The 21,378-nt window shown below is 42.7% G+C and overlaps 3 protein-coding genes and 1 pseudogene across 4 annotated transcripts; 3 read left to right on the forward strand and 1 right to left on the reverse strand.

Annotated features, from left to right (window-relative positions):
* The first annotated feature begins 299 nt into the window (after positions 1–299).
* Positions 300–947, forward strand: LOC114799779 (histone H1.4-like). Its single transcript, XM_028996646.1, has one exon. It carries the CDS (start codon positions 315–317, stop codon positions 807–809), a length of 495 nt encoding a protein of 164 aa, XP_028852479.1. The 5' UTR covers positions 300–314; the 3' UTR covers positions 810–947.
* Positions 948–4,639: 3,692 nt separating this feature from the next.
* LOC114799567 (macrophage-expressed gene 1 protein-like) lies at positions 4,640–9,243 on the forward strand. Of its 2 annotated transcripts, XM_028996331.1 has the most exons (3): positions 4,640–4,703; positions 6,862–7,244; positions 7,334–9,243. In XM_028996331.1, the coding sequence occupies exons 1-3, from the start codon at positions 4,640–4,642 to the stop codon at positions 8,990–8,992; spliced, it is 2,106 nt and encodes a 701-aa protein (XP_028852164.1). In that variant the 3' UTR covers positions 8,993–9,243. The 2 variants fall into 2 exon arrangements, with proteins under 2 accessions (XP_028852164.1, XP_028852163.1); XM_028996330.1 differs by lacking the exon at positions 4,640–4,703 and having other exon boundaries at positions 6,755–7,244.
* Positions 9,244–10,324: 1,081 nt separating this feature from the next.
* LOC114799772 (perforin-1-like) lies at positions 10,325–15,463 on the forward strand. The gene is made up of 3 exons (XM_028996622.1): positions 10,325–10,520; positions 12,088–12,612; positions 13,952–15,463. Exons 2-3 carry the CDS (start codon positions 12,092–12,094, stop codon positions 14,970–14,972), a joined length of 1,542 nt encoding a protein of 513 aa, XP_028852455.1. The 5' UTR covers positions 10,325–10,520; positions 12,088–12,091; the 3' UTR covers positions 14,973–15,463.
* Positions 15,464–16,109: 646 nt separating this feature from the next.
* Positions 16,110–20,748, reverse strand: LOC114799623 (SWI/SNF-related matrix-associated actin-dependent regulator of chromatin subfamily A containing DEAD/H box 1B-like; annotated as a pseudogene).
* Positions 20,749–21,378: the final 630 nt, after the last annotated feature.

Consider the following 21,378-nt stretch of genomic DNA (forward strand, 5'->3'; position numbering starts at 1 on the left):
GACGGTGTGTGTTTTGTCTTGAAAATAATGAAATCATTTTTTCCCATCTATTATAAATAAACATTTTATTCGCCAATACATATTCGTTGCTGTTCGATTATATTTTTAAAATCGTCCTATACATTTTCATTACATCTTCAGATAGAATATTTCTTTAAAGCCATAAAGAAGTGCTGTCCAAAACAAGTATAAGTCAATATAAAAAGCTCTTATAGGTTTTTAATAAGGTTTGTCGGGGTCGGTAAAGGCTTTAAAAACTCGAAGGTAGGGCCAAGTCCTTTTATCCCAGAATATTATAACTCTTCGCTCTCGAGATGACGGAGTGGCGGCAGGGGGGGGGCGGTTGCGCCTTCACGGTTCTCACCGCGCCTTTATCAGTCGGACCCGCGACCCCGCGCCCCGAATACCGGACCATGGCAGACGCGGCTCCAGCCCCGCCCGGGAAGAGACGCTCCACGGTGTCGGACCGCGTCCTGAGGGCGGTGGCGGCCTCCCAGGCCCGCGGCGGGGTGTCTCTGGTGGCCCTGAAGAAGGGCCTGGTCGCTGGCGGCTACGACGCGGAGTCGAACAAGGCGCGCGTCCGCCTGGCGCTCAGGCGCCTGCTGGCGAACGGGAGTCTTCTTCAGACCAAAGGCTCCTTCACAATCGGCGAGAAGAAAGCTGCGTCTCCAAAGAAAGCCAGGAAGCCGCGGACCAAGAAAGTCCCGAGGAAACCCAAACGGCCAGCCGCGGCCAAGAAAGCCAAAAGCCCGAAGAAGGCGTCCAAAGGGAAGGTCAGGGCCAGGAGGGCCAAGGCTGGGAAGAAATAAGGAGGACTTTACTTCGGCACCTTGGCACGTGACTGCGATTTAAAATGGAACATTTTAAAATGAAAAGAGACATGTTACCAATTCAGATCGACGAATCGAATCATTCCAGAAGAATAATAAAGAGCTAAATTCAATTCACTCTGTTGTTGCGTTGGTCTTGGGTATCACCACTGCACACCACGCACAGGCACAATTTAGGGATTTAATCAATTACTACACGAATTTGATTGGTTTGACTTGTATTATACATCTCTGGGTAATTTCTTTGACGATACTGGTCATTTTCTCCATGTCTAGAAAAATTCACAGAACCGGTAGACACTTACATTTTTTCGAGGGTTGGGGGTTAACGCCTTTGCGTCGCACGTCAGCAGCTAGGAAGTGAATGATAGTCTACTAGACTGCTTCAATGTGTAGATAAGCAGCGATACAGACATCTGCATGAACTGCAGATAAAAAGTCCAGAGTTCAAAAAGGTCGTTTCGTGCCGTGCACACTGAAACACTGTCAAGATTCTGAAGACTGAAAGAGGGTGTTGAGCTTCATTTTGGTCCATGCCACAGCAACAAACAGATATGATTTTAAATGGTTTTATCAAGTCAGACTGCTTCTCAGTATTATGCTGTTTAGCAGGGCTATGAACAAAGTTCCATTTTTGGTGGTTCATTTTTTATTTTATTTCAGGAAAGTGTCCAAGTCCACACCCAACACCCACAATCTTCAGGCTCAGCCTATACCAGGCGCTGGATTACTTTCCCAAGGAACAAGAATGTACATGTATACACTCTACTTCACCACTGAATGCAGGACCCTGGACAGCGTAATTCACACACTTGACCCGTCCATTATGTTACGATAGGGTCGGCTTATTTTCTACAGTATACAAATGATGAAACTTTATTGCTAATAAATATGATAGTTGATTTTTTTTTTAACAAATCTTGACTATCAACTCTGTGCTATGAGCATTAACGGTGCAACACTGAGGACTTTTTGCACAGACAATAACAGCTTGATACCCCAATACAAATGTTAAAACCAACTGTGAAACACAACTGGTTGTGTTCCTGCCACACCGGAATCTAACTATTTCCGTATTTCCTGAATGTTTTGCCATGTTGCTGGTTGCCAGGTGCCTGGGAAACTTCACTGGCATGAAGACTGAAGTCTGATGCAAGGTTCGCTGTTGTCGACCTTACTGTCTGCTGTGCTGCTTGACGTGTGAGCTGTGAACAATGCAATGCATAACATACAAGTTCTAGCTTGCTAACCATTTAATGCTTGCATTTAAGCTGATATAAAAATTAACATTGTTGAATATTATACTAATGTTGAAATGTATTATACTAATTTCTGACTATTTGAATTCCCTGTTACATGCTCCTAAACAGGTTTATTTAAACAAACAAACAGAAGAAATACAAAATTGGCCATCATAGGCATCAATATACACACACACACACACACACACACACACATATATATATATATATTTACAAAAGATAATAAGCTGCTGCAACAAAGCCATACACAGAGTCAACCAAACAACCATCTTGTCACACGCGCATTTGATTCTTTCATCCCAACCACTGTAAAGCTCTGTAGTCAGTCGCGACTTGAAAGAGTCCAAAGCCCACTGTACTGCCAGGCACTCTAGATCCACCACCGAGTACCTGGTCTCATGTGGACAGAGCTTGTGCTTATGTAAGCCACAGGCTTCTGCTCAACACCTACCTGCTGAATGAGGTCTGCCAGAGGCTCCACTCCACTTTAGTCTGTAAAGTACAACACATGGTCTACAGATTAAAGCCCCCTTGAGGTCCTTGAATGCCTTCTCTTGTACCTCACCCCACTGAATCTGACTGGTATCAGACTTCTGGGCCAGGCAAAGTTGGGAATAAAACGTCTGTACCAACTCACAAGCCCCAGAAAGGAACGCACCGCCTTCTTGGTCTATCGCCTGCATCCACCTTGTCCCTTTGTAGACGGCCCACACCACTCCCCAAGTAGTGTTGCTCCCATGTGGCACTGTATATAACTACACTGTCCAGGTAGGCCGCTGCAAAGGCACAAGTACAGGCTAATACCTGGTCCATTAGCCTCTGAAAAGAGGTGGGTGCCCCTTGCAGGCCAATCGGCAGTCATGTAAAAAAAAATAAAAAATCACCGCTGCCGCAACCCAGCGGCACACAGATGAATTGCAGCCAGTGAAAATTTGAGAACTATGGTTTGGAGGGCTATGGTCGCCAAAGTTAAATAAATCAACAGAAGTGGGACAAAGTCATTGCTTTTCAAGTCCCAAGTCAAGTGCCAAGTCAAGACAGGCAAGTGTCGAGTCAAGTCCAAAGTCAAGACTGATAAGTCTCAAGTCAAGTCCTAAGTCCTGCAGTTTGAGTTTCGAGTCCTTTCAAGTCTTTTCAACCGCAGAATAATAATATATTTTCACCGATCGTGTATGCTTTTAAAATCTATTGTTTTATTAAAACAAGTGCAATTGAAACTGCAGAAATAAATAGTGCTGACATTGCACTATTAACTTCATTTTTAACATTTAACTCATATTTTTTAAGAATATTCTTCATTTTAAACCACTGCTTTACAGAATAAACGCATCTGAAAAAACAAGTGCAACAGTAATTATTTGAACAAAAAGTGCTAACATTGTATTTCCATGACATATTGCATTTCAATGAGTTCCACAGCAGTTTGTCCTGTCCTGTAACAAACACATGAACATAACAGACTTAACTGCGGGAAGTGGAAAATAAGATGTACTTGTGTTTATCAACTGTTTATTCAGTTAAATAGCTGCATCCATGTTACACGTCACGTTTGATGTGGTAATTTCACAGTTTGAAGACTCGTTCTCGCCCCCTACAGTGCAATTTGGCTAGGTATACATCCGCGCTAAAATATCAAGGTGAAAGTCATCATAGTGTAGCGGTTCTTCTTCTGCGTTGTGGAACTTTTTGATTTCGTTTCTTGATGAGCTGACACCCAAGAGATTTTCTGTGCAAAGTGTATTCTGTACAAAAAGCAAGAGCGCATCGGAACATCGCGTCACACATCGCGTCTTTCTGCACCTCTCTCTACAATATACAGTATTAAAAGAACATAAAAAATATTCACAAAATAACACACATGCAAAATATTCCTAATATGTACATAAATTAAAATGAAAGAAATAACTTTTTGCACACAAACCCCACGCACCTCTCACAGCTCACGCCATGTGTCCAAGATAACCGGGTCTCAAAAACAAAATAAAAGTCTTTAGAAAATAAGAACATAAAAGACACAAGAAAGAAGAAATATACTTCTAAATCTAGTGTAACCATTTAACTCCGGCACAATAGCTTTCGTAGTATAGACCCAGCTCCCAACACAACTTTGTGAATAGATTAACGGCAATATTTTTTTATCACCAATAAGAGTCTCACGTTAACGCAGATAAGAGTCCCACACAGCACGTTGGTGTATTTTGAAGACCTGGTGGTAAGAGTCAATAGCTGACTCCCTGTTTCTCAGATAACATCTGTAATCTGTGGTGTTTGGCAGTGGAAAGGCTGAGGAAAACTTACAGTTACAGTTTTGAAAAGCAATGATCAAGAATGTTCAAAGTAGACCACAAGTTATCACACACAAATATCCAAACATTTACTTATGAGACAACCAGAACTGGCGTTTAATACTCAGATATGCACAGAGACACCGAGTTTTATAAGAAATTAAATAAACATTTTTGTGAAAAAGTATATGTAATTTTACCTCAACTATAAATATATTCAGCAAGCTTTAAAGGCCACACAAACATACGAAGACATTAGATAATGACAATTAGCTGGATCTCAGTTACAATATTTGAGCTGTATTGTAGACATTGTCCTGACGGCTGTAGGAAGCGCAGAGGCGGGACATACTGGGGACAAGGATTTATTAATAAACACAAATAATCAAGGCACGATGGCCGACAAGGGAAATAAAGGGGATCAACATAAACAAACCCGCAGGCGTGTGGCGATTGCCAGAACTCAAAAGCAAAGTTGCTCCAGAGGGGCGGAAATCACCTGCTTATTAAAAGATGTCCTGATTGGCTGTGGCCAATCCTGACAGTATGGCATTTGATGGTGCTGACGCCTTTCAGTAGAATATTGTGAATGCACAATCCTGTATTAAAATAGACTGGGACACTATATAAATAAAAAAGATTGATGTTGATATAGCAATGATTTTCATCATTTCAGAATTCCAGAATTTCATTCCAGTTACACTGGCACTGTGCATCCTACCCATCACTGCCCTGCAATATGTCTTTTTAACTTAACATTCACATTCTACTTCATTGTCATTGGTGTATGCATAGCCACTGCCCAGTGATGTCTGTGTCTTTTGTTCTCTTTGAACATAAATATTTGCATTTCTAGCTTACTTCCCTTTTTTACTGGCCTTGTTCCTTTTTATTCTGTTTTTATTTTATATCCTTTATTTATTTTATATCCTCTATCTACACACAGCCAAAAATCAGGATCATTTCACTGCATGTTGTACTGGTATAAATATGCATGTGATTAATACAATATTGACTCTTAATCCATTTACAGTTTGAATTCCTGTGTTTTTGAGTCTAAAATATTAAATAATACACACAGTAATTTGTAATTATAATTAGCTGGATCTCAATTATTGTAGACAATGATAGTGCATTTGAGGCAGCTGACGTCCTTTTATGGCTGGGAATTTCATAAGATTTAGCCTTTCAATGGAATAAATTGAATACATGCAGTGATCTGATGCCCCGCCCTGGAAGAGCACCCATCATGCACCCAGTGTCCTGAGATGAGCTCTGGAAGCCAAGAACCAGTCTTGGATTCAGCAGTAAAATATAGTATCTGAGTGAGAAATCATTGTCTGAAACAGACAATGTCTGTGATTGTCTTCATGATTTCACATAAAAGCAGTAACCTGTCTGCAGTGATGCTTCAAAATTTGTCAAACACTTTTTCCTAAAATGACATTAGAGCTGAACTCATGATTCTTGGACCCAGTGTTGTCTCCTCTCCGTCTCGAACCCCCCATGCCACTAAAGGCCACCATCTGCACACTGCATGTATAGACAGTGTGGGCCTTTTCTGCATGTGGTTGTTTTGTAGAAGCACCTGAATGAGCTCCATTGTTCTTCTCCTGTACTTTATAATGCATTCAGCAGTCAACACCGGTTCTACATTCAGAGACACTTGCTGATCATCAATCTTACCAAATAAAAAGCTATGTACGTAATTTCACTTTTTGGTATGTTTTTTATGATATATGTATGCTTTCTGAATGTCCTGAATGTGTTTTGTCTTTTTTATGATGTGCCATAATTGCCTAATTATGAACTAAGACTGTTATACACAACACACAAACACTTTAAAAACTAACATAAGACACTTGGGTGTTTGTTATATGTGTTTACTGCCTGGCATTCTTTTTTTGTGTTTTAGTTTTTTTCCGCATAAATAGCCTGTGTTAGTGAAACCATATATAAAATCATCAGTTGGTTCCTTGTTTCCCCAGATGAAAACTGATCTCGAGTTAATATGACATCATAATCTGCCATAGATCTTGTTTTTTTAGGATAGCCATTCTGATATAACAACAATGGAATGAAATGGATGGGCTGGACGCTATCTTCAAATTCATCTAAACCCCCAGAAACACACCCACACCCACACACCAAGGCCACATGAATATGGGAGGCAGCATAGCTCACCACTGCACTACCAAGCAACTATAGTAATTAAGTTCTTTATTTTTCCATATTAAAATGGCTCAAAACAATGTTATCAACGTTAAAAGCAGAACAGGAACATGAACACATTAACCTCACATGGGAAACTTTTTGTTCAGTGAAGTGAAAGTAGTGACTGTCAAAGAGGAAGTGAAACAGAAAGACCATGACGACCCAGCCTCATGACTTGTTTCGACTTGTCTCAGTAAAAAGCAGCCATGGAGCAGGGAGGAATTACCTTCCTGCTGCTCTCTGCTCTCACCTATGGCAGCACTCACCCTCTTGCTCGTCCCAACAATGGGCTTCGAGAGTGCAAGAAAACCTCACCAATCCCAGCTCTGGAAGTTCTCCCGGGAGGAGGCTGGGACAATCTGCGGAATTTGGACATGGGACGGGTCATGAACTTCAGTTACTCCCTGTGCCAGACTACAGAGGACGGCGTCTACCTCATCCCGGACGAGGTCTTTGTCATTCCACAGAAGGTGAGCGGTGTAGAGGCAAACTCCGAAATCATCTCCTCGTGGCTGGATCAGCGCAGCTCGACGTCGCATTCCATCAACATGGACGCGTCCTTCTTCTCCGTGCTCAATGCAAAGTTTTCCGCGGAAAACAAGCGAACCAAGACTCATCAAGTCAAAGAAAGTTCTGTCACTACTCGTGTGCAGGTGAGCTTCATATATATTGATTTACTGAAATGCAACTTTTTTAACATTTACATTTAGAACCAGCCATTCTGTCCGGTCTTTGTCCTCAGGTGCGCAACCACTTGTACACCGTAAAATCGTATCCAGACTTCACGCTAGACTCCAGATTTGCGCACCAAGCAGAGGAAATTGCCGACGCACTGGAAAACAACCAGACCCGACAAGCGGCGTACCTCTCGGAGAAGCTGGTGTTTGACTACGGAACCCATGTGGTGACGAGCATCGACGCCGGGGCTTCTTTGGTGCAGGAGGACTACGTGAGGGCATCGTATGTGTCCGACGGTGAGACGACGCAGTCTTCAGTCACGGCCTCGGCGGGAGTCAACTTTTTCAACAAGGTCAACTTCAACTTTGGCAGCAAGGACGCGCAGGAGACGTCTGAGACTCGGAGTTACGAGGGAAACATCACCTACTCTCTCATCCAGAGCCACGGCGGGGCTCTGTTCTACCCGGGAATCACGCTGCAGAAGTGGCAGGAGAGCACGCTCAACAACCTGGTGGCCATCGACCGCGCCGGCCTCCCCCTGCACTACTTCCTCAACCGCGCGGCGCTCCCTGACCTGCCAGAACCGACCGTCCGCAAGCTGGCGCGCTCTGTGCGCAATGCCGTGGAGCGATACTACACCATCAACACCCGTCCGGGGTGCGTCAAGCCCGACTCCAAGAACTTCAACTTTCAGGCCAATGTCGACGACGACTCCTGCGAAGGTCCAGCAACGAATCTCAGCTTTGGTGGGGTTTATCAAACCTGCTCCAAGCTTACCACGGACGCCGGACCAATCTGTGAGCAGCAGGCCCAGAAGAACCCAGACACGGGTGACTTCTCTTGCCGCGCGCCTTTTCAGCCCACGCTTCTACAGTCTCAAATGCAGGAGGAAGGCTACAGCCAGTACGAATGTCACCAAAGCTGCCATGGATGCTGGCTGTTTTTCGAATGCTGTCATCAAGTTTGCGGCGACTCCTACCACGTCAGGCGGGCTAAACTCGACACTTACTGGTGCGCAACCAGTCAAAAGGTTCCAGACTATTCAGGGTACTTGTTTGGAGGGCTTTACAGCCCAAATCTACAGAACCCTACGACGAAGTCTACAAGCTGCCCACCCAACTTCTTTCCCCTTAAAATGCTGGCCAATGGCATGATGGTTTGCGTGAGCAACGATTATGAGATGGCAACCAGGTTTTCTGTGCCTTTTGGGGGTTTCTTCAGTTGCAAGGCCAACAACCCTCTGGCACGTTATCAGCCTCACTGTCCACCAGGATTCAGCCAGCACTTAGCTGCTATTAGTGATGGCTGTCAGGTTCTGTACTGCGTTCAGTCTGGGATTTTTACAGGCGGAGAGCTGTTGCCCATCCATCTACCACCCTTCACACGATCTCCGGTGATGGCCATGGTTGCCACCAACACTGTGGCTGTGATGACCCAAGAAGACAAAGCCTGGGTTCGGATCAGCGGGACGAAGATGTGGAAGCTGGCAAAGCCAGAAGAAATCAACAAGTTATCTGATCAGTTTGGGAAGGAGATGTCTGGTGGACAGAAGCTTGGCACCACTTTTGGTGTTATTGCCTTTGTAGCCCTGGTGATTGGGGTTGCTGTTGTCATTGCAGTGAAGAAACGGAAGAAGGGATATAAGGAGATCGACAAGGAGGAAGAGGTGGAATCTCAGACTGAGTCTGAACCACAAAATCCATCCCAGCCTCTTCTGCCATAAAGCCATACTTCTAACTCCTACTGAATTTAGATTATTCCTCTGTGCATTGTATTCTACTCATGCAATGAGAGATCCCACAAATGTAGTGGATGAAGATTTTAGATAAAAAGTTTCATGTATTTCCTGTAAATGTCTTGAGTTTCCTGCCTTACATAGATGGCCCTGCTAGAAAGTTATATCACTGTACCTTCATTACATTCATAAAAATGTTAATGTTATTGTTAAATAAAACATTACCAATTTTTTCAGCACCCAGTGGTGGTAAAATCATATCTGTGGTTCAGTAAATATTCTATAAAACAGACTAGCATGTCAAAAACCTCTACAAAGAAGCTTGTTCTCATTGTTCTCATTTCAAATATTTAACAATGTATGCTGTCCATCTTAATAAAGGGTTTACACATTGCAGTGGTTAAAACATAGTTTACCCACAGTGCAGTGCTAATCTGAGATTTTCTCAAACTTTTAATTATGCATTTATTAGAATGTATAATGTGTATATGTACAAAGGAATCTTAACTCCGGGCTAAACGTATTCAGTGTCATATAAAGAAGCTCTATTGAATTGGGACTGCATGGTTGTGAACATGTTGTCAAGTGTTGACTGTACAGCTTGGCAGCAGTGAGCAAACAGAAGAAAAAAAAATATCTGCAGGCGACGTATAACTTGACGTATAACAACAGTGTAGTTGACTTTGAGCAGTGATAATGAAAGTAATTTCCTGTGCTTGTCTATGGGGTGGAACGCCGTCTTTCTCTTACTTGCTCTGCTTTGACTCGGGTTTTCTCAGCATGTGACATTTGCTGCTAACATTTACATTTACATTTACAGCATTTATCAGACGCCCTTATCCAGAGTGACTTACAATCAGTAGTTACAGATACAGTCCCCCCTGGAGCAACTTAGGGTTAAGTGTCTTGCTCAGGGACACAATGGTAGTAAGTGGGCTTTGAACCCGGGTCTTCTGGTTCATAGGCAAGTGTGTTACCCACTAGGATACTATCACCCAGTGATGCTTTCAGTCCAGTACAACTTTCGCTTTTAAGGCCAAGAATTACTGTCAGGGCCCATAAATTATTTACACAGTTACAGGCTTTAATCCACAGACTGCTGGATATGAATCTGTGTATTTAAAGTAAAATCTCTACTAAATACAGACAGATGAAATGGAATTAAAATAAATATGTGTGTCTGTATTATGATAGTTACTTATATTAACGATATTAGTGACTGAACAGCTTTTAATGTGAGATGAAACCTAAATCCAGCACTAATTCAACCTAGCCCTATACTTAAGAACCTCCCCCACAGCTCTGCGGGAGCTGATACATTCATTCCACGGCCATCAAAACAAGGCCACTGAGGCGAGGAGTACTGCCTGACCACAGAAAGAAGCGAGGCAGAGGACAACGCTCCGCTCCCAACACAGAAGACATTACCTCTCGCACCACACAGACCATCTGCAGCCGCAGCCTTTCTGCAAGGTCACCGATTCCAGAGAGAACAAGAAGGGAACGCACTGAGCGGGTAACTGAGAATGCATTTCTGAAAAACATGGTGTAAGAAAAATATAGATATCTTTTTTTTTGTGGATGTGTTCATTTCTATAAGCTATTTTCCCATGCATTTCCCTATGTATTTATTGAGAGTTGATATGAATATTGTTTTGACTGCTTATTATTCCGATTATGGCTGTGATTATAAATAATAGCATACATAATTCAGACTACAAAACAAAGCACAAAGGCACGTCCTCAGCAGGATGTTGTTCCTTCGGCCCCCGGCGGTTGGAATGTGATTTTTTTTAGGCCTCTTTAAAAAAATGTGAAACAAGTGGGTGTTCAGCTCCAAAGTAAAGGGGGAAAAAAGTCCTCTTGCTAACAAAGGTTGAAACACATATACCCTCACATAGAATTAACATTCCAATTTTACAGCAATCCAAATAAAGGAATGAAATGATGGAGTTAAGGTGTCTGTGGTTATATAGCTCTTCTGCTGTTTTTTTTGCACTACCTGCTAATGATTCTGTTCCTTGGCTCTGACATACCCTGAGCTTAGCACCAGTCACAAATTCATCCAGACTGGTGACAAATTTGGGGGCTAAATTGAAATGCAATATAATAGGGAGTAATTGTGGGTGATCACCCTCATCCTGTGATGAGTGTTGACGATGATGCCAAGTATGTGAGTGAACAAATACAAGAAATCAACCGTCCAGTTGACAGTTTATACAACAGTATAACAACAATAATAGTTCTTAATAGTCTAATCTCATATACAGGAAATATAAAAATTATAGTATACAGGGCAGTTGCAATGCAGTAGGTGTTTAGCAGTGTGACAGTTCAGCTGTTTAGGTGATGGCAAGGGAAAAGATACTGGTCCTGAGATGGCTGAACTTGGTCTGCAGGGTTCTAGATTGACTGCCAAGTGGGTCAAAAGTCTGTATCCAGGGTGTGACTTTCCTTGCCTTCCTGTCCTGTTTAGTGGCGATTGAAGTGATTGTTAAACACTGAGGCCATTATGTGATTCCCCAACCAGCAGCCATCTTATTGCACCGTTTTCATAATACCAGCTGTGGCATAATGACATTAATTCTAAAAATCTCCAAAAGCCAAAGTGAAAGAGAAGTGATTGTCATTGTCAAACGCAGCACAGCACACAGTGACATAACGAAATGTGTCCTCTGTATTTAACCATCACCCTTAGTGAGCAGCCATGACAGGCGCCAAGGTGCCACTGAGGTACCACTGAGCAAAGCACAATCCCCACACACTGCTCCCCGGGCGCCTGTCATGGCTGCCCACTGCTCACCAAGGGTGATGGTTAAAAGCAGAGGACACATTTTGTTGTGTCACCGTGTTCTGTGCTACGTTTCACAATGACAATCACTTCACTTTCACTTTGGCTTTTAGAGATTTTTAGAATCAATGTCATTATGCCACATATTTTAAAAACGGTGCAATAAGATGGCTGCTAATTGGGGAATCACATAATGGAAGAATTAAGCACCAGAAATTCCAGAAGCACTTGTGTATAAAAAATATAGTTTTTTTTTATTTAATATCAAATAATATTTTTCCTTTTCATACAGAATCATGTACATGCTGACGTTCCAGCCGATTCTAAGTATCCTCTCATTAGCAGTCTTGAAAGCATCCATGGCCTGCAGCACAGGCTCTGCTTCTGAGTGTGAGAAAGCTCCGTTTGTGCCGGGATACAACCTGGCGGGGGAGGGATTCGACGTGGTGAAGATGCGTCGCACCGGGGCCTACCTGATCAATGTGAAGGCTCACATGAGGGAAAACCAGACCTGCACGCTGTGCCAGAACCGCTTCAATGGCCAGGTACAGAAGCTGCCCTCCGCCGTTCTGGACTGGCGCTCATTCAGCCGCTGCAGCAAGCAGATGTCCAGCGCCCTGCACCACTCGGTCAGGTCCCTGGTCCGCAGCTCCTCCTCTGTCATCAGCAACAACTGGAGGATGGACCTTAGCCTGGACAACATTGGCCAGGGGCTTCTGGGTGGCAGTAGATCTGACATTGCCATGTTTGCCATGTCTCAGAACTCTGTAGACAAAGCAACCTTCGCCCAACATGAGATAAGCTGCACGTATTACAGGTAAATAATTACAGGTAAAAAAATTAAGAAATATCTTTGCTATGCACTGTAACATGTAAAATAATATGTACTCTTGCCTTTAAAACCTGTCAATCCTGTCAATTCCAGCCAATCCTGACAAAACCATTCAGAAATAACTAGGACTATCAGCTGAAGAACACCAAGGGAACATGAATAAACAATAAAGTTCTGCAATCAGTGGGGTCGTAGTAGCCTATTGGGTCACACACTAGAAGATCCAGGTTCAGGCCCCACTTACTACCATTGTGTCCCTGAGAAAGACACTTAACCCTAAGTTGCTCCAGGGAGACTGTCCCTGTAACTACTGATTGTAAGTCGCTCTGGATAAGGGCGTCTGGTAAATGCTGTAAATGTAAATGTAAATGTAAACAACATCAAACATGTCAAGATATAGTATATTTATGCAGAGAGGTGCAGAATCTGGGGTTCAACTCCTGTGCAGTTCGCATCATTCTCCATGTTGACGTTCCTCCAGGTTCACAGGTTTCCTCCCGCCATCGAGTGGCATGCATGCTAGGTGGACTGGAGACTCTTAATTGTCCGTAAGTGTGAGTGACAGGTGACTGACTGGTGTGTGTGTGTGTGTGTGTCTGGAAGCGGGATGGCACCTGCCCTGGGTGAGTCCTTCCTCCATCACCCACAACCCCAGTGCGGATTAGGCTGGTATTGATATATCCATTAATAACCGTCCTTTTTTCACTTCAAATCTGATGGCAAGCTTCATTTCAGTTCAAATCACAGCAATTTGTGGACTCAGTATAATTTCCTAACAACTTTCTGGGCTCAGATGTACCATGTTTCCTCTGCAGCGCATGTGATTCAGTGAAATAAAGCAAGCAGATATAGAAAGAAGGCAGTTCTGCAATCAGAACTAGGTCATAGAATGTTATTTAGGGTGAATGAACAGGAAACTGCTGATTTCAATATCATTTGATTATGGTGAAGTGAAACCTGCAGTCAGAGAGGAAGTGACCACAGGGCAGTCAATAATGGAAATTTTGTTTTTTTATCATTATATGTACCTGAGAGGGGTACATATCTAGAAGCAAATATACGTTTGATTTAGTTTGCCTCCTGCCTTTTATAATTTCTCCTGTTACCACCCTTGAAAGTACAATTTGAAACAGGTGACAGGTAGGTGGTTTGGAAAGTCCCTTTTTGGATAAACAATGATATGCTGGTCCAATGGCCTTTCCCAACCAGACAAATAATAAGCAAATTATATTGTTCAGTAATGTCCTAATGACTGTTTGTGCTAATAGGCATGCTAGATAGGGATTTGGAAGAAAGATCTAATTCAATCCACTATTGTCTGCAGTTACAGGCTAATGGATCAGCCAGAGCTGAGCTCTGAGTTCAGCAAGAACATCCAGAGACTGCCGCAGCAGTATGATGAGAAAACCCAAGCAGTGTACCGTAGGACAATTGACACCTACGGCACACATTATATCCGCCACGTGCACTTGGGAGGGAAACTCAGACGAATCACTTCCTTCCGGACGTGCCTGGCAACACTCAAGGGCTTCACTGAGACTGAGATCAAGAACTGCCTCAACCTGGAACTGAAACTGGTGCTGGGATTCCTCCCAGCCAACACTTCCTTTTCCAATAAGTGCCTTGACATTCTGAAGGACAACATGAGCATGGGATTTTACCAGGGCTTCATGACGCACAAGATCGAGGTTCTGGGTGGAGAAAACTACATCCCCGACATCCTGGTTCCTCAAAGTTCGTCAGATGCGTACGCCAGCTGGATGAACAGCCTGCAGGAGAATCCAGAAGTAATCTCCTATGCCATCTTCTCCCTGCATCATCTGGTGAAGGACCTAGAAATCCGTGCCAACCTCAAGGCAGCCATTTCTGATTACATACACGAGAACATGCTTCCCCTGGACCGCAAACAAGACCAGTGTGTACAGTCACCGAACCTGGACCACAATTGCTGTCCTCTTCGGGCTGGCAGAGCCTCTTTGTTCGTGGAGGTGCACAGAGCCTCAGGCCTAAAGGCGGACACCTTCACCGATACAGACGCCTATGTGAAGGTCTGGTACAACCAGATGTACCAGGAGACCGAGGTCATTGAGAACAACAATAACCCCATGTGGAATGCCAGCTATGACTTTGGACCAATCGACCTTGGTCACCAGTTGGTGTTGGAGGTGTGGGACACTGATGTGATTTACAACGACATGGCAGGGAGATGTGTGGTGTTCCCTGAAAACGGAAGTTACTCGCATGGTTGCAAGCTGAAGAGAGGAGTCCTGTACTTCACCTACAGCGCTCAATGTGACGCCTATCTGACAGGATACAGGTGTGAGAAATACTCACCCAAACCATAACAGGTTATGGACCGTCTCTTCAGAGACTTGCATTAGCCAGGAAGGGTCTCAACATTTGTTCCATGATAAAAGGTTGCAAATTGATGTATGAGGATTTTATTGCAGATTTTAACATTTTATTGCAGTTTCAAACATTTGGTTAAAAATTAGATTTCCTAGAGAAATTTGTGCTACAAGCTCAAACATGACCAGAATTGCCAAATGTCAAAAACATTTGAAAAAATGCCTTGAAGAGGGCACAAGGGTTAACCATGGAGGATGTGATACTTCATTGGATTCATTGCAAGTTGTATGGAAGATTTTAAGCACAAAAATTCAAATGGCAATTCAGTTGGCAACTGGCAATGCAATATTCAATCAGAGCATGCAACTGTCAATTCTATATTCAATCTGAGCATGTAATTTGATGTTTCGTTTTGCAATTCAATGTGCAAAATGCTGATGTAATCCTTAGTTAATTTTAGTATTTTGAATAAAAATAGAATAACAAATCACTGAATTGCATTCCGTCATGCCATGGGTTTTCTGAACATTTATTCAAATTCAATGTCCAATTTTAACATTTTTAATAATAAATAGAATAACGAATGACCGAATTGCAATTCCTTTTGCAACTGTCACTGTTCATCAAGGCGTGCCTTCACTAACTATGTCACTTCCTTGTTCACGGCCTCACCACTAGAACCCATTCAACAGAGTGATTTGTTCATTTAGTGATTTTTGATTCTCAAAGTGAGGACGCGAGAGACCTTGGGTAAAGTCATACAGAATCAATGTTTAACATCCGAATTATTTCCACAGTGGAACAAAGAATTTGCAAAAAACTGAATACTGGGAGAGGTGGTGGTACTGGCCTCTTACTGTCTCAAATTGGTCCTTCACTTTACTGCCTCTCACACATCTTAAAATTTCTTCCTTTGAGTTCCATAAGTCTCAGTTTATTCTCAGGTGAACATCCTTCTAATCGCCCTCTGGGGTCACATGGAACCTTTATTGGTGACTTCAACACTCTGTTCAGCAATCTCTCCATTTAACTCTCCTAGCTGACTTCAACCTTCCAGTTGACAAACTTGAATCCTCAACTTCATTGACACAAATTCATGTTCCATGACAAACTGGTGAATTCTGCAGAACATGTTAATGGATGGTGCCGTTTGCACTATATTTCTGCCCGTGCCCACCTTGCTCAGCAGCAGTCATGCACTGTTCCAGTTCCAGCTTCTCCTCGCCCACGCGCAGCATGCAGTCCTCAGTCGTATCCTTACTCACCAGCTTTATTACCTGCACTGTTCTGAAACACACAGCAGTATACTTTGAAATCCAGAACACATATTTTTAAAACAATTAACATAAAAATGATGTCAAATGATGTCACACAATGGAAAACGTCACAAGTTCTCCAGCACCAACATGGCCTGCTTGTCATTGTACAGGTTGCAGTCGATGTCGTGCAGGATCACAATATTGGCTATCGCCAGGTTGATTCCCTGGCCTCCAGCTCGAGTTGAGCAGGAACACAAAGATCTCCTTGTCATTGTTGAAGCTGTCAATGAGTCCAATCCTGGGTAAACAGGTGGAGACTTTACTTTACTTCATTTTGCAGACGCTTTTATCCAAAGCGACTTACAGGAGGAAGACACCAGCAATTCTCGTTCTATTTCTATAGATTTTGAGTTTACAAAAACTAAGAGCCCCGATAAGGCCTAACTTGTCAGCAAAGATCATGCTCGGAGATTGTTAAGTGCTAGACAAAGAAAAAATGTATATATATTATTATTATTATTATTTTGTGCTGTGTGTAAGTGTTAGATTTGTCTCAAATACTTTTTGAATAAGTGTGTTTTCAACTGCTTCTTAAAGGTGGTGGTAGTCTCGGCTAGTCGAATGGAGCCGGGCAAATTATTCCACCAGCCAGGGACAACAACGGAGAACAGAGTTGATTGGGATCGGAGACCCCGTGAAGAGGGAATTTTCAGTCTCATTTAATTTGGAGATCTGAGAGGAGCTAGCTAGTAGTGTATAGGAGGGTGCAGTTCCATTTACAGCCCTGTAGGCAGCATCAAGGATTTGAACTCAATGTGAGCAGCTACCGGGAGCCAGTGGAGAGGGGTGAGAAGAGGCGTAACATGGGTGTATTTTGGCTGATTGAAGATGAGGCGGGCTGCCATATTTTGGATCATCTGGAGTGGTTTTATGGTGACTGCAGAGGCTCCAGCCAAGAGAGAGTTACAATAGTCGAGTTTCGAGATGACCATTGCCTGGACGAGGAGACCTCGTGGAGACATTTAAAAGCTTCCATACAGAAAATCTGAACTCATCCTACTGAGTCACATCAGGTCTGTGCACGAAAATGAAAAGAAACAGCAAATGAAGCTTTGATGAAAGATGGTATGCTTAAATGGATTAAACTGGTTAACAAATGAGTTTACTTTACTATGCTGCATATGTATGTATGCCTGTGCACAAACCGAATAAATCAGATTGACTAATAAGAACTTGTATTTGCATAAATTCAGAAGAAAGAAACCAGATATCTATACATATTGCTGTCATGTGTTTCCACATTTCTGTAAGTCAGGAACTTGCTGTGTGTTTTTAGTTTTGACCCGTTCCATTTTTATTAAGAATAATGGCCTTTTGCAGAATGTACTGGAGTAAAAAGTAAGATATTAAAAATGCTTATAAAACTCTTGAGTACAGTAGTCTTGAACTGAGGCATCTTTACTCACCTGTCGGCCATGGGCGTGGATCCATCCAGCAGGACATACTGATGCTTCATGAAGATTTCTCTGATGTCCAGCACCATTGTAAACTGGCTGAAGAGAACCACTTTGTCTCCCTGTGGATCAAACACTCTAAGGTTCCCAAGCTAACAGGAAAATGCGTGCACATAAGGATAAAACAGGAGTCCTTCATACCTTCATATAGTTCAGTTTGGACTCACCTTCTCATTCAATGTGTTTTCTTTATTTTCATGACCATTTACGTTGGTAGATTCTCACTGAAGGCATAAAAACTATGAATGAACACATGTGGAGTTATGTACTTGACAAAAAAAGGTGAAATAACTGAAAACATGTTTTATATTCTAGTTTCTTTGCTCTGATTACTGCTTTGCACACTCTTGGCATTCTCTCGATGAGCTTCAAGAGGTCGTCACCTGAAATGGTTTTCCAACAGTCTTGAAGGAGTTCCCAGAGGTGTTTAGCACTTGTTGGCCCCTTTGCCTTCACTCTGCGGTCCAGCTCACCCCAAACCATCTTGACTGGGTTCAGGTCCGGTGACTGTGGAGGCCAGGTCTCCCCTTTTTGTTAAGTACATAACTCCACATGTGATCATTCATAGTTTCCTTCAGTCTTGCTGGATTTGAGCTTTCTGTACAAAGATGAGTAGAGCTGCTTCTGTCTGTCACTCATACCACACAATTCCACTCTTCTCCTTTGGTGGCAGCTGCTTCAGAACCTGACAGAATAACAAAAAGGCACAGGAGGTATAAAATATAATGAAGCAGAGCAAAAATGAGCGTGCAGATGGACGAGAACGTGAAGAGAACCACATGTAGGATGAGGACCGGCTCTTACTTGCTAAGGATGAAGGGCTTCATGATGAACTTGGCCTGGGTGATGCGGTCCTTGTGAAAGCTGCTTTCCTCCTCTGGATATTTCTGAGAAACAACCACCATTGACAGGAAGTTACAGGGCAGTCCTCAGAAAAACTGTGCTCTTACCGACGAGAACATCTTTGCAAGCTGACTGGTGCTGCTGGAGAACGTGGACGGCATGATAAAGTTGAGCAGAGACATGAGCCCCAGGAGATTGTTCTGCACTGGCGTCCCCATCAACAGCAGCCTGTGCTGTGCCTGCAGACAGACATGGTGAAACGAACCCAACGTCTCACACAGGAGCTTTTACTGTAACCCGGTAAGATTGTTTCCCAGATTTCCCAGTTTTTTTTATTAATTGACATTTTTATTGCACTTTCTATTTTAAAACAAACAGTAAATGAACAAGGCCTCAAATAAAAATCTCATAAATAATACAGCAAAATTTACCCAAGACAAAGGGCTGACAAAAAATAAATAGCAATTGCAGAGTACAATGATAAAGTGCAAAAATGACGGGTCGGGTCACTTTTATATTTAGTAAGAAGATCCATTTACCTGCTCATTTGGAAAAGATAATTATAGAGAGGGCAGGTCCATACACTGAGGCATTTTGTATAGAATTTATCAAGAACTATAGACAATGAACTAAATATACAATATATATGGGGTGGGAAGACAGATCCTCTGGTCTGTAACATGAATAACGTTATTTGTCAAAATAAATTTCGTAGAATACAAGATGCTAAAATAAAATCTAACTTAATTCTATGCATTGAATCTTCTTTCGCTCGTTATTACAGCCACACGTGGCACAAAAAAAAATCTATTTTTGCTCGTACCTTCAGAGAAGCTGGTTGAATGAGTTTGGAACTAGAGCTGTAATTCTTTGGCCGCTGGTGCTTGGCTGATTATTGGTTGAGAAAGTGCTTGATTTGATATGCAGCAGAGCCGCTATTCATATGTTAATATCACCGACGATCATCTTAATTTAATAATTCCTAGGACTAGATTTGTAGTTTTAAGAAGGTCAAAAAGAAATGAATTAAAGTGCAACCCCTTATGCCTGTAAAATCATTCATTGTTATTGTCCAGTAGCTCAGCCTGCACACACATGCACTTACACTAACGCAACGAGCTCATATTCTTCAGCATGTGACCTTCATCAAATACGGCGTAGCTCATCTTGAGGAAGAGACTGCGGTCACTTTCATTCCCGATGGTGAGGTAATACCTGCAAAGAGGAAATTAAATACATACAAGCTTGTCAGTTTTATACTATGGATGATACGTTATGAACAGCTCAACAGTGATAAAGTGAAGTGATTGTCACTTGTGATACACAGCAGCAAAGCACACGGTGCACACAGTGAAATTTGTCCTCTGTATTTAACCATCACCCTGAGTGAGCAGTGGGCAGCCATGACAGGCGCCCGGGGAGCAGTGTGTGGGGACGGTGCTTTGCTCAGTGGCACCTCAGTGGCACCTTGGCGGATCAGGACTCGAACCGGCAACCTTCTGATTATGGGGCCGCTTCCTTAACCGCTAGGCCACCCTGACATCGATATTCAGGAAGTATTTATTCAGGCCTATTATTCGGATTAAACAAATCCATGTATTTGATTTTATATTAAAATTTCTGTATGCATTTGAACACATGTTTGTAATGAATTAATAATGGGAGTAGCATTATTCCCAAAAACATAAAAAAAAAACCTCACCATCTCATCTGCTAGTATGCCACTCAACTTGTTCTGATGAAGGAGAATGAGCCACTTTAGACCAATGAGCTGGTAAGGCTGCATCTTGAAGCTGGCAAAGTTATTTAAAATAATTATAAATTTGCCAGACCATCTATCGTCAAGATTAGAAATGATTGCATCTGAAAAAGACATATTTGTTCTACTGACTCCGTCCAAACTGACACGACTTCCTGCTTCACCAAACATGAGCGGCATCAGAGATCAACAGGACACAAGTGGACTCATACCTGCGATTGAGGACTGATAGCTGTTTAATGGAGCACAAGCCCCTCTTGATGACCCCAGATTCCCTCACACTTGCCCATCAGCTGGCGCACCACCTGCCTCTCTTTCTGCACCACCTGACAGCCTGACACAGGTCCAGGGACAGGCCGTTCTCCTTATCAAACACAGACTCCTGAGGGCAACACATGGAGGGACGAGACGGGGCAGCAATCCCTAGCAGTCCCTAGACCAGTGCTCCCAGATCTTCTTTCCCCTGAATCTGGGCAGAGTCTCTGGAAAAGTGGGTGTGGAAAGTATTCAGACAAAAGTATTTCATATTTTGTCAGCAGATAACATTCACGTAATGTGTAAAAGTAGAATCAACTCAGTTGAAGTGCTTTTGCAGTTAATGTATATTCATGTCACAGGGTGACTTTGGGGTACTCCGGATCTGCGTGCCAGAACAGAGTTTTCAGGTGTCCATGTTGTCTTTTCCAAATTGTATTCGCCTGTATTTGCTTGAATTTAATCCTATCATGGCTAGTCTTCACCGGGTCATTGTTTGTCTGTCTGTGTTGATGCATGTAGTCCTGTATGAAGTGCCTTTGTTTCATATTAAATCAACGGCAAGTCCTGCTTTCTGTTCCTGTCACGCCCATCGCCATCGCCCGTGACAATTAAGCAATAGCAATTTAATTCAAATTAATTTTGTTCAAATTCAATACAGAACTATATAAGATGATATATAAGATAACTACAGATCAAAAAAGGGCATTTAAACACAATGAAATTAAAAGATTATTGAGAACAATGTGAATCACTTTAGACAATGCAAACA

This window comes from Denticeps clupeoides, chromosome 11 (assembly GCF_900700375.1).
Source record: "Denticeps clupeoides chromosome 11, fDenClu1.1, whole genome shotgun sequence".
Taxonomy (NCBI): Eukaryota; Metazoa; Chordata; class Actinopteri; order Clupeiformes; family Denticipitidae; genus Denticeps; species Denticeps clupeoides.